The sequence below is a fragment of the Bufo bufo genome, chromosome 1 (genome assembly GCF_905171765.1).
Source record: "Bufo bufo chromosome 1, aBufBuf1.1, whole genome shotgun sequence".
In the NCBI taxonomy this organism is placed as follows: Eukaryota; Metazoa; Chordata; class Amphibia; order Anura; family Bufonidae; genus Bufo; species Bufo bufo.
The window spans coordinates 29,957,891-29,972,097 of NC_053389.1; the positions used below are offsets into that span (position 1 = coordinate 29,957,891).

The 14,207-nt window shown below is 50.7% G+C and overlaps 1 protein-coding gene across 2 annotated transcripts in view; it reads right to left on the minus strand.

Annotated features, from left to right (window-relative positions):
• Positions 1–14,207, minus strand: part of LOC120992595 (dual specificity tyrosine-phosphorylation-regulated kinase 1B-like) — a 67,821-nt gene that overhangs the window by 39,454 nt on the left and 14,160 nt on the right. Inside the window, exon 1 of one of the 2 annotated variants that reach the window (XM_040421662.1) lies at positions 10,912–12,305. The exons of the other annotated variant lie outside the window; for it this stretch is intronic. Within the exon in view, the coding sequence (XP_040277596.1) occupies positions 10,912–11,026 (115 nt within the window). The 5' untranslated portion in view covers positions 11,027–12,305. Of the gene's footprint in view, positions 1–10,911; positions 12,306–14,207 lie in introns of those variants that run through there. 2 annotated transcript variants of the gene reach the window in all.

A 14,207-nucleotide genomic window follows, 5' to 3' on the forward strand; every position in this document is an offset into this window, starting at 1 on the left:
ACTGTACTCGGCCGTCCCATAGAGATGAATGGATCAGAAAGGCACACGCTAAACCTGTTGCCGCCTTCATTTTGGGGGGGCCATGCAGGTGTCCCAAGAGTAGGTCACCATCAGCCTGCAATCTGGCAGCCTTCCCCCATCCTGTGAATAAGAGGACATGAAATAACCAGAGTGCCCCTTTACGTCTGTCACTGCAAGAGAGATCTGTGTCCGTCAGATCCGGCTAATCATCCAGTGACATTACCTCACTGTAAAAGACAAAGGAACGGACATTTAGGAGAAAATATTACAGTCCGTTATGGATCGGTCCCTGGTCCCGGGCAGTCCTGGTGGTCTGAGGAGGATAAGCTCCCCTGGTCTCAGCACACGGGTCAGCCATAGACCTCTCTCTCTTACTATTGAACACGTGTTACATGCTCTCATAAATACTTATTACCATCAGTAGGGTAAGTACTATGTGAACGGGTTAGTACCATGGGCTAATTAGTGGAAATGACTGGAGAACCCCTTTAAGTCCCATTCACATGGGCCAATGAGGAGCCAAATGAACAAACTTTTGCAGAACGTCTGTCATCGGTCACATCTCTTATGTGGACATACAAATCATGCCGCCTTGTAACGGGATGTACGGCAGAGCAAACAGCATGGGGGACGAATGACCGCACAAACGATCATTTGTCCAAACATACTGATGAAGGCTCCATGTAAATCGTAGTAAATAATCAACTGAATCCATCATTGATCCTTATAGGCGGCTTACCATGTAATTAGAGAGATGATGTCACATGTCACAGGGGGTTGTCTCACTTCAACAAATAACCTTTAACACAGAGAAGATGAATACAGGGCACTTACTAATGTACTGTGATTCTCCATATTGCTTCCTTTGCTGGCTGCATTCATTTTCCATCCCACTATACACTGCTTATACATTCAGCATGGTTGCCATGTTTGCACTCTATAGGAAAAGACTCTGGCCTCTCTGGTGGTCAGGACCGCGGGTGTACGCATAGGCTAGCATCTTTACCTATAGTGTGCAAGCACGGCCACTGCTGCTGGATTACAGGGTGTTTGTAACCATGGAAACGAGCAGTGTATAATGTGATGGGAAAATGAATCCAGCCAGCAAAGGAGGCAATAAGGAGAATAACAATACATTAGTAAGTGCCTTGCATTAACTTTCTACACATGATGAAAGCCATTTGCTGAAGTGAGAGGACCCCTTCGAAAGGGACACGGACAGGCCCCCTAAACATATTTAGATATTCCTATGCAGTCATAGGTCTTTTAAAGTCTATTCCAATCATATAAGAGTACCCCCTGTCCGCATTTCAAACCATGTAAAATCAACTCTATATTCATATGTCAATCACTTGCCTTTGTGCCCAAGGGGCGGTTTTTCTCCCACATTTGTGCCCAGCCGCGCCCCAACTGCCGTTTCCTAGCACCGCCCAGCTCATTATTATTCACTGCGCTGGGCGGCTTTTCCAGTCCCCGATCCTGTTAGATCCGGAGAGGCACAGCAGGAGACGCGCATTGAATAAGGGACGCAGGCGCACTATGATTCCGGCGAGTGAGGGTGCCGGGTAAGTTATCCGGCGCACGCGCAGAAGGTACAAGTGAGGCCAATGCCCATACGTTTCTATTGAGCATGCACGGGATCTAACAGGATCGGGGACTGGAAAAGCCGCCCAGCGCAGTGAATAATAATGAGCTGGGCGGCGCTAGGAAACGGCAGTTGGGGCACGGCTGGGCACAAATGTGGGAGAAAAACCGCCCCTTGGGCACAAAGGCAAGTGATTGACATATTAATATATAAAGTTGATTTTACATGGTTTGAAATGCGGACAGGGGGTACTCTTATATGATTGGAATAGACTTTAAAAGACCTATGACGGCATAGGAATATCTAAATATGTTTATAGGGCCTGTCAGTGTCCCTTTAAGCAAAACCTGTCAGCATGTAACGCAAGAGGAGCGGACGGATAGTCTTGTGGGTGAAGATTCAGTTACACTTGTAAATTATACATTTAAATCCCTGCTTTCTGACTCCAGTTGCACACAGGGAGGTGTTAGCAGTGATTGGTAGCATTCTCTGTGTAAGTTTGTATACAGAGATCGCCAAGTTATATATGAATAAAATAACTTTTACTGAACCTTCTCCCACAATCCATCTGCTCTTCGCTGAGCTGCAGTAACCCACGACCACATCTAGAACACAGCAGCTCCTTCATCTCCAGAGCCGGAGGCTGCAGAGGACAGCAGGTTGGAGGGGTGCAAGAGGTTTGATCCTCAGACATCAGTAATAACCTATCCCCAGGATAGCGAAGAAGGACCGGCACATACTTTTTTGATTAAGAAAGTGAGTGCAGTCTTTCTTGGCTATATACTAGTGGGACGCCTTCCCTGGACGCATGCACCACGTGCAAACCGCAGTGCCGACCCATCTTCTTCAATACTGTACCCAGGATAGGTCATCAGTATCAGGAGTTCCACTGGAACAAACTCTTGAATCAATATCAGACCGACCTAGGCTCTGACCTGACCCCACACACCGACCTAGGCTCTGACCTGACCCCACACACCGACCTAGGCTCTGACCTGACCCCACACACCGACCTAGGCTCTGACCTGACCCCACACACCGACCTAGGCTCTGACCTGACCACACACACACCGACCTAGGCTCTGACCTGACCACACACACACCGACCTAGGCTCTGACCTGACCCCACACACCGACCTAGGCTCTGACCTGACCCCACACACCGACCTAGGCTCTGACCTGACCCCACACACCGACCTAGGCTCTGACCTGACCCCACACACCGACCTAGGCTCTGACCTGACCACACACACACCGACCTAGGCTCTGACCTGACCACACACACACCGACCTAGGCTCTGACCTGACCACACACACCGACCTAGGCTCTGACCTGACCACACACACCGACCTAGGCTCTGACCTGACCCCACACACCGACCTAGGCTCTGACCTGACCACACACACACCGACCTAGGCTCTGACCTGACCCCACACACCGACCTAGGCTCTGACCTGACCCCACACACCGACCTAGGCTCTGGCCTTGACCTGACACACCGACCTAGGCTCTGACCTGACCACACACACCGACCTAGGCTCTGACCTGACCACACACACCGACCTAGGCTCGGACCTGACCCCACACACCGACCTAGGCTCGGACCTGACCACACACACCGACCTAGGCTCGGACCTGACCACACACCGACTAGCTGTTAACTTGGGAGAGGTTTTTACAGCCCCTCTTTACATATTTGATTCTTTCGTGCTAATAAGTATTCAATTTGCAGTTAGACCTCAGTGTAACTTTTAAACAAACTTTATTAAATTCTAAATGTGTTAATTTTTGTAATACACTTACATTTTTTTTTCCATGCGAAATGGGCACCTGAAGTTCAGGTACTAACGCACTTTAGAATCTGTACTCCCATACAGTGCTGGGTAGAGCGGGCCATACGGGCTTTAGTAGAGCGGGCACAGGCAGGCGAGCGATGTCTTATGTGAGCTCCTGCCCTGTATAGCACATGGGTGCAGACAAGTAGCAGAGTGAGCACAGGACAGAAGCTTATACAAGACACTGCTCTCCTGCCTGTGCCCGCACTGCTAATGCCAGGCGTTAGCAGAGCAGCACTGGTACTGCCATGGGCAGCAATGCTGCAGCCTGTATAGGGTTCAGTGCATCCACAGGGGAATCTGTACTCCCATACACAGCACTGTAAAGCACTATATAATAGGTCCAGGTGCCTATTTTGCATGAAAAAGTAAAAAAATAAAGTACCTTACAAAACCCATTTTAGCACATTTAGAAAAGCATTTAATAAAGTTTAGCTACACTTTAATAGGTTCCATGAATATCGCGCTCACAGTGGTGTGGCTGCATGCAGAAGTCTGCAGTCCGTCTCTTAAAATTACACCGTTCTCTGACTATGGAAACGTGGTCCAAGTGGTCCTTAGCTGCCTAGTGATAGACTGGGTTCATTCAAGGTCTGAGGCTATGAATAGCTGAAAATAGAACCTGCAGTAGATGAAAGAAACACGGCCATGCCCGCTCCAACTTTCTGAAACTTTAAAGTCATCAGTTTACCCGAGTGCTGCATGAACAGCACGTGTAAAATAAATTCACTATTAAAGAGGACCTTTCACCTGGATATCCTTAAAGGGTTTCTGTCAGCCCACAAAACTCTTTTTTTTTGGATAGTTAGATTCCTCATAGCGCGATATAGGAGAATATAATGCTCTTACTTACTTTCATGCGGCAGATTCTTTATAAAACGAAGTTTTATAATATGTAAATGAGGGCTCTACCAGCAAGTAGGGCGTCTACTTGCTGGTAGCCGCAGCAGAAAACCGCCCCCTCGCCGTGTTGATTGACAGGGCCAGCCGTGATCTCCTCCTCCGGCCGGCCCTGTCAGTAATTCAAAAATAGTGCGCCTGTGTTGATTCGGCGCAGGCGCTCTGAGATGAGGAGGCTCGTCTCCTCAGCACTCCCTCAGTGCGCCTGCGCCGATGACGTCTTCTCTTTCGATGATGTCATGATGAGCCTCCTCATCTCAGAGCGCCTGCGCCGAATGACCAGAGGCGCGCGATTTTTGAATTACTGACAGGGCCGGCCGGAGGAGGAGATCACGGCTGGCCCTGTCAATCAACACGGCGAGGGGGCGGTTTTCTGCTGCGGCTACCAGCAAGTAGACGCCCTACTTGCTGGTAGAGCCCTCATTTACATATTATAAAACTTCGTTTTATAAAGAATCGGCCGCATGAAAGTAAGTAAGACTATTATATTCTCCTATATCGCGCTATGAGGACTCTAACTATCCAAAAAAAAAAAAAAAAAATGAGTTTTGTGGGGTGACAGAAACCCTTTAATCTAATTATTATCCTGCCTTATAGTGCGGCCTCCACTGATGTCTTGGCACTTTATTTTTTTCGTCCGCTGTGGTCCCCGTATCTTTTGGCGCCTCATATGCTAATGAGGCGACTCGATTATACTAGGCGTGGACTTGTATTTCTCCTGGGAGCGGTTATCTTCTCCCTGGCTGCGAGCGCATCCAATCTTAGCCAGGGAGAAGATAACCGCGCCCAGGAGAAATACAAGTCCACGCCTAGTATAATCGAGTCGCCTCATTAGCATATGAGGCGCCAAAAGATACGGGGACCACAGCGGACGAAAAAAATAAAGTGCCAAGACATCAGTGGAGGCCGCCGTAGGATAATAATTAGATTAAGGATATCCAGGTGAAAGGTCCTCTTTAAGATCTATTTAATGCAATGAGATCTGCGACGCGTGACTCTCCAGCTGTTGGGAAATGGACGGTCCCAGCTGCAGATGGCCGTGTCATGCTGGGAGTTGTAGTTTTACAGCAGCTTTAGGAGGTACTCGTTGCAAACCACTAACCTGAAGCAACTCCGACGAGGCAGCCATACTTTTTGTGAAGTTTATGAACTCCATCTTTGCAGACTATTTCTAGTTACCTCAGTAGACAATCCTGGCTCCATAGGACCACTGCCCACTGGGTGGACTTGTCAAGAAATAATTTTCTAATAAATAAAGCAGCAGAACTCCAAGACAAGTCACAAGAAATTCACAGGTTTAGTCACTCAACTAACAGGGATGTCTCCTGATTGTCCTTAAAAAGGTTTTCCAAGATTTTAATACTGATGACCTGTCCTCTGATCGGTGGGGGTCTCACAACCCGGACCACCGCCGATCAGCTGTTTGAGAAGGCACAGATTCTCCTGTGCCATACATAGTACAGGGTTGTGCTTGGTATATCACTCAGACTCATTCACTTCTGTGTCACTGGCCTAGGAAAAGCTGTGAGAAGCCTGCAGTGCTACTGAACAGCTGATAGGCGGGGGTCCCGGGTGTCGGACCCCCCACCCACCGATCAGATTCTGATGACCTATCCAGAGGAAAGATCATCACTATAAAACTCCCGGAAAAATCCCTTTGAGGCTGGCACCCAACTTCACAGAGCTTTTGGTCTGTGCTGCTCTAGACTTTTTTGGATGATAGTTTCATACGTTCACATTGGTTTAGGATCCTGCAGAAGGAGGACTCACCACTGAACTACAGCCCATGCCAAGCAATGCCGAGCACCGACCCAAACATAAGGGCAAACGCTGAGACCAGGGGGCACCATCCAAAATATCACTTTCATCAAACTCTCTCACAAGACTGGTCAATGAGCAGAGGCGGCTAATAACGAGGTTCTGGAGGAGATTCTGCAGATTTCTCCAATGTCCTATAGAACTGTTTGAGATATATATCTTACAGATAGGCCATAGGGCAGTGGTGGCAATCCTGCGGCACGGGTGCCAGAGGCGGCACTTAGAGCCCTCTCTGTGGGCACCCGCGCCCTGGATAAAGTCTATGGCGTACCAACATGCCTTAGACTCTTCCTGCCATCCATCAGCACAGGCCGCGCACTGAATGTAGGCGGCTATTATAGCTAAATGACAGAGTACACGGAGGATATACTATACTGGACTGTAGTGTTCAGGGTAAATTGCTGTGTTGGCACTTTGCGATTGGGTTTCGGGTTGCAGTTTGGGCACTCTGTCTGTAAAAGGTTCCCCATCACTGCTATAGGGTGCAGGCGGCAGTCTCATCCTTCATACTGTTAGCCAGCAATGACCGGGGTAATACATTCTCAGAGCGATGGGCACAAGGGGCCTCATTTTGATGAGCCCATGAATTTCAGGGTGAATCATTCTAAAACTTCTCAGATGCCATCCACCCACCCATCCTTCCTTCATTTTGTGGAGATCTTTCACCATGCGAACATTGGCTTTGGAAAGTCAACAGCTGAAAAGGTGACAACTGCTTCTGTAAGCCAAAAATATGCCGAGCGCAGTTGTCACTTTACCAGTCCTCATCTCCTGCAAGGTACATTCTCCTGAAGGGGGCGACAGTGAGTTTCTACAAGGCTGAGCGTTATATGAACCATTTGTTTCACTGTACGGAATTACAGAAGTCACCAAAAAATTTATCTGCCAAAAACAAGATATTAACATCTCCTTTTTATCTATTTTCTGATTGTATATTATTTTTTTCCTCTATTTACTGAACATTATTATGGGGGCGGCCATCTTGCCCGAGCTGTTTTTAACAGCATTTACTCAGCATTAAGAAAATTGCTTTACGGCAGCCCCATGGTCCATAGACACAAGAGTTTTCTGGGCATGCTCTGTGACCTGTGCAGAGGTCATTGTACAAGAGAAGAAGAGATAAGCTCTGACAATCACCTATTGTGAATGGTGGATCCGGTCTTATCCATACACAGGGGTGATATCATTACAGGCAGGATTAGAACGATAGATAAGCAGGTAACTGCAGTAAAGTGATCTGTATAGACCAAGAAGTGGCACCAATTAGGACTAGTTACTATCCCCTTTTAGATATTGATTATATTTAGGCAATACTCTGAGAAGCGGTCACAGGAATCGTTCGCCCACATCTAGGTTTGGGAGTCGGTCACAATAGAATACCTGATTTACAAGATGTAGATGTTAACCTAGCCTTAGCTAAAAGTAATGTTAAAAAGGGGATTTTTCCTTAAAAAAACCTTCTGCTATGTCAGACACTGTCCAAAAGAGAAAACAAAGGCAGTATGACAACCACCAACCAGGGCGTCCATGGAGATGACCAGGCAAGTAGGAGCCTTCTCTTAGCTCAAGGAGACACTGGAACCCATCACTGGGAAACCCTTGAAGAGGTGTCCACACGGGGCATGTGCTGGGTGGCGGGAAAAATCTACATTTACGGCAGCAGTAAAGCAGATGATATTTGCGGGGCAGATTTTACATCTTAATGCTGTGGATTGCAGCGCATGGAGCGAAACCCACCACAAATCTATATGTAACTTGTCACAATTTCCCAGTGGATAGGGTCCAACCGCTATGATGGGAGTGGGAATCTCGTAGCCCAGGCTGAATGGAGTGGTAGGTCAAGCATGCTCCATTCATTCTCTATGGGACAGCCGAGCACTGCACTCTAGAGAACGTACTACGCAGCAGTTGGCATGGGACAGGGGTACGGGACCTTTCTTTGGATCAGTGGGGTCCAACTGCTGGCATAGGGGATAAACTAACTGAAATACCCTTTAATTTCCGAGTGGAGGTACCCCAAATCAAATCTTAAAGGTGACCTGTCACCACAAAATGCAATGCAGTCTGACAGCACCATGTTATAGAGCAGGAGGAGCAGAGCAGACTGATAGATTTTCGTGGAAAAAGATTCAGTAAAAGCTGTAATTTATACATTTATATCTGTGCATGTCCCACCTCCTGTGAACAGCTATTGGTACAGGAGGGAGGAGTTGTCAGTGACTTACCGCCATCTCCCCATGCACACTATGCTATCACTGACAACTCCTCCCTCCTGTACCAATAGCTGTTCACAGGAGGTGGATAATGCACAGACATAAATGTATAAGTTACATCTTTTACTGAATCTTTTGCCACGAAAATCAGTCTGCTCTGCTCCTCCTGCTCTATAACATGGTGCTGTCAGAGTGCATTTTGTGGTGAGAGGTCCAACACCGCCACTCACAGGTAGGCCGCCGCCGCCCACTGCCACTCACAGGCAAGCCGCTACCCACAGACAGGCGCCCACCACCACTCACAGGTAGGCCGCTACCCACAGACAGGCGCCCACCGCCACTCACAGGCAAGCCGCTACCCACAGACAGGCGCCCACCGCCACTCACAGGCAAGCCGCTACCCACCGCCACTCACAGACAGGCCGCCGCCGCCCACCACCACCACTCACAGGCAAGCCGCTACCCACCGCCACTCACAGACAGGCCGCCGCCGCCCACCACCACCACTCACAGGCAAGCCGCTACCCACCGGCAGGTCAAAAGGTTCAGCACTATCCTGGCCTTGTCAGTATGACTCCTGCCCTTCTATCATTCTGGAGATCTCTTAGGTCGGGTTCACATCTGCCTTGTGAACTCCGGCACTTTGACGTTATCTGGCATATATGACACACTCAGCCAGACAAAAACATACTACATGCAGCACTTTTTGTCCAGCCAAAAGCCGCCATATGTCGAAGAGTGAGCGTGTCCACGTCAGACCCCATCACAGTGAATGAGGACCTGGCGGTCCATGGTGGTATCTGGCTATCTCGGATACAGTGGGCTCCGGCAGTCTGTTCCTCTGCTGGAAGAGACGGGCAGAGTTCACAGCTCAAATGTGAACGCGGTCTTAATCTGGTTTCTCCAATTCCAGTGCCTTTCCTAGTCCATAATAATAAGGTTATTGACCACTCAATGCTAGTTTCTACTTTTCCGCTGATGTACTGGATCTTCTTAGAAAGACATTGAAGAAGATTTTTCACTTCTTATTGCCAGAGTAATTCGACTCCTAAAACCTACTGCGCTGGGTCATCCAGCAACCCAGGCCAAGAAGTTTTCGCAGCTGTCCAGACCCCACCAGGTCACATTGCTCGCTACTATCGGCCATACACTTGGATAGCCACCAACTAAGTCAACCTGGTCGTGACATTGGGAAAGCCGTGCCAAGGACAGGAGTCTCTCAATGACACCGGCAAACTAGACCATATATACTCTGAAAACAGCGCATCATTTCAGCACTTAAGCATGGTAAAAGCTTTCAGCATATGCGGCATCTTACCTACACCATGTGTTTATAGCACAACGTTTCACACCCCCTGGAGGTCTAATACTACCCCCCACCGAGCTGGGACTCAATTGAGCAACCAGACAGGTTACAAAACAGACTAAACAGGCCGACACATCCAAATAGGCCCCAACCACTTACTCTAAAGACCCCAGGCACATCAGTTACGGTGGGGTTGAGACAAAGCCTTAGGACCAAGAACACAAACCTAAAAAATATAAATAAGTCATGACATCCTGCAGAACCCGGCCATTTAACTCAGTTTATAGATTAAACCGCACATTTTTAGCACAGACTATATACAGTTCATGTGGCACAACTTTCACATCGACCTCAGGGCCCAGAAGTGACTTGACAACTCCGGTCCTGTTGGTATAGTCCAAGCGGAGCTGCGAGGGCACGTTACACGGCGGTTAGGACATCGGTTCTCTCTCCGGTTAGGACACATTCCGAGAGGTCTCGCCAAACCAAGAAGAGAAATGCGGTTCGTAGAAGCGTTCTCCAAGAATAAACCAGTAATACGGATAATGTATACATCACAGGCCAGAAAAGAACCGATGCCTATGGCCAGAAACATCATTTTGTAGGTTATTCGACTCTGAGGCGCAGAGATGCTGTGGCCGGACCACGTGGACAGCATCTTACAAAACCTCATGTCACTGCTCACGGGGTCACATGGACAAACATGTCCCGTCTGATATAGACCATCATTTATTATATCCATGGGGGCCCCTGTATACACTGCCGCAGACCGACCCCGTCTAACCTGCTGTAGGTACACATATACCAGGTGGTCCCCAAGCCCCCCCCCCCCCATTACGCTACTGGCAGTGTTCAGGCTGCTCACAAGGTCTACCGCCAGGAACCGTCTACTAAATCATACTGCAGAAAAGTAACATCGGTCTGGAGACTCACCCCTTTGTGGACTCTTCCATAACTTTCAGCCTTAAAGGGGCTGTCCATCTTACATATCCTTTAAACGCCCACAATGTTGTTAACCCTCTTCCCTAAGGTGACAGCCGCTCTGCAATACGTTACTTAAGACAGGTGAGAAGGAGCTTACAGAACTGACAGCTGCGTGAGCCAGGACTGAGGGGCAGCCCTAGGCCCAATACCTCCGCCGGTCACATCCCCCACCTGACAACCCCCAGTGACAGGACCCAAATGAGGCATCACCACAACACCGATAGTACTGGCTAAGTAGGTATACCAACTTCTGGAAGGCTTCTTGCTGCAGGGACACGCCGGATCCTTACTGCCCCATTCTGTGGGTAACGCCGTCAGCATTCTCTGAGGGGGCGCCTCTTCAGAGCCGGATGTAATCACCATCGATGTGTTTCACAATAAAAAATAATAAGCCCCGGTCCAAAAAGCACAGTCCACACAGCAGCAGGTGGTAGTCAGAGCAGGAAATACCAAGTTGTCAGCAAACAAATCAAATTAGAAAAAAAAAAGGCAAAGGGGAAAATGGCTGAAGTGTCAGGGATCCATGTCATCCGGGGCCGGTGCTACAGGTAGAAGTGACAGGCCTTCTAGAGGGGCTGCTGAGAGAAGATATACTCCAGGGCGTCAAAGAGGGTCTCTGACCAGGAACGGTGAGGAGGATGATGAGAGTAATAATCCAGTCATTGAGGAGGAGGATGATGAGTAACCCTGTTCCACCAAGTGCAATAGGCCAGGGCCAGGCGCTGGGCCTTATCTTTGGGGAAGCATGCTACCTGATGGGTGCGGATAGACAAGGCACAGGCGCAGCGCTCGGAGGGCCCGCTCCGCGGACCGCCCGTCCACAGCCCCGGGACCCAGGGCAAGGTGAACGCGGGTCATGGAAGGTCACGTCCTGGAGACTCCGGCGGCTCGGCGCCGCACACACCCAGCGGAGGAGGCGGCCTACACGGCGCTCCAGTAGTCGCTCAGCCCCGGGATGGCGGCCTCGGGAGGAGACGGGGGCTGGATGTCCCGGGCCAGATGATCGCAATCCCCGGCTCTGTAAACTCTTGTGCTCTCCTATGTCTGAGGCTCCACACCCTGGGATGTACCACTGCAGCCACTAACGCGGGGGAGGGGGGAGTGGAGGGAGGCGCGTCACAGACACAATAATAGGTGACTTCCTCAGGCCCGGCCCAGCCCACTCCGCGACCCCCCTGCTTCGGATGTCCCTGCGGCCAAGAGTCTCTTATAGAAATGCAGGCTGTATGCGAAAGCCCGGCCGACGCTGCCGCCTCCCACAGCTTCAAACCATTTATAGTAACGTAAGCAGATCTGTGTCAGGAGGGGGCGCGCTCCCGCCCTGCGCGTCCCCGCCGCTTCCGTTTCAAAACGGGCGGGAAACAAAAAAAAATAAAAAATAACACCCCCTCCTCCTCCCCCCCCTCAGTGTATTATAGCGCGTATCTATCTGTCAAAGCGGCCCGCTGGGTGTGAGGCGCATGACGGCCATTCCCGCTCTCCGGTGATAGCAGGCGGCTGCCGGTAAGAATACATTCTCAGTGGAAACGGCGCTGGGAGCTTCCGAAGCCTCCCCTGGCTGAGCTCCGCTCCACAAGCCGGGCTGTGTGGGCGGTGAAAGAGGAGGCGGGCTCTGCTCTAAACTGACAGAGACATGTTTGATTCTGCTGAGTCACCCGCCCGTCTCTGAGGCGCTCGGCGGACGTGTCCAACTGCGGGCGGGAACACAAGGAGGAGGAGGAGGAGGGGGGGGACGAGGGGGGAGGAATCGCCAGCACTGCCCCAAGCTGCACCAACGCCTTAGCAACAAGACGCTAATTGGCTGGCGTGCACAGCGGGAACAGGAGAGGGTCACCTGCCATTGGCTGAGAAGCCTGGCAGACGAGCGCCCATTGGCTGCTTTCGCAGGGACTCCGTGAAGCAGCTGATAAAGCAGCAAGTGAAACAGGCGCAACCATGGGGGAGTTTGATAGGAGAGAAGCTGATCCCAGTGTAATGGACGAACGCCCTGCACCCAGTACACTGCCCTCATACATACGGGCCAGCCGCCACTCTGTACAACATGGCCCTCCTGTATCCCTATATACATGTGAGGAGTAGGTGCAGCGCTCAGCCCCAATGTCTGCCTGCTATATACCATCACACAGGACCCCGCATCAGTGAGGGCACCTACAGGCCCCCAGACCATGACAGCATCGTGTAGGCGACAACTGGTCGCTGGCCCGACAACCACAACTGGTCGCTGGCCCGACAACCACAACTGGTCGCTGGCCCGACAACCACAACTGGTCGCTGGCCCGACAACCACAACTGGTCGCTGGCCCGACAACCACAACTGGTCGCTGGCCCGACAACCACAACTGGTCGCTGGCCCGACAACCACAACTGGTCGCTGGCCCGACAACCACAACTGGTCGCTGGCCCGACAACCACAACTGGTCGCTGGCCCGACAACCACAACTGGTCGCTGGCCCGACAACCACAACTGGTCGCTGGCCCGACAACCACATCGCCGTGTAGGCGACAACTGGTCGCTGGCCGACAACCACATCGCCGTGTAGGCGACAACTGGTCGCTGGCCGACAACCACAACGCCGTGTAGGCGACAACTGGTCGCTGGCCGACAACCACAACGCCGTGTAGGCGACAACCACAACTGGTCACTGGCCGACAACTGGTCACTGGACGGTGACAAGTTGTGATTGGCAGAAATCTGTTCCACTCCAGAGAAGGCTCCGCACACTGCAGCATCGCAGCCAGTGGTGGGCTTATACGGCTCTGTTCACACTGGTATTTTTCGGTCAGGTTCCCATTGCGCTATTCTTGTTGTCCAAACAGAAACCTGACAAACCTCACTAAGTCGAGGAGATTCATCAAAACTGATCTAACCTAACTTATGAAGAAGAGATGTCATGACCCTAGTGTGAACAGGGCCCAACATGTAAGACTGGACAGAAGCCTGCTGCCAACCGGCCAATGACCCCAGGTACAGGCAGAGGGCTCCCTGCGCTCGTCCTAGTGTCCGGGAGGACGCTGGAGACCGTACAGCGGGGGGACACCCCGAACACAAGCACCCACTCAGATTCTCCCTTCCACAAAAATCCCTGCAAAACACCCAATGGTAACATCCAAAGTCAAGAGCGAAGACCCTCAGCGTCACCTCCAGACAATCTGAAGATGCTCTCCACAGGAGGCCAAACACCTGCTACTCTGAAAATAGTGTAGTGACAATAGGTTCAACCAACTGGGCTCTGCTGTCACCATGTGTGATCCACGCCATCTCCTCTGACTGCGGCGGGAAACATACATGCTCGGCCAGTCTGAGCTTCCATGTATACTGCAAAGGAAACATGTCCTATCCTTTTTTTCCCCATGAAAAACATTCTGGGGGATCTAGTGCTGTCCCCCTGGGAGGTAGTCGCAGGTCCCTTATTCCCATCTCATAAAGTAATTGCATATTGTGAGGAAATTCTGGTAAGGACTGCTGGGTGTCTGACCGCTGAGAACCCCACCGATGCCGAGACTCAAGGGGCCCCAGGGCAGTGCCCCTGCTCCAGGCCCTTCA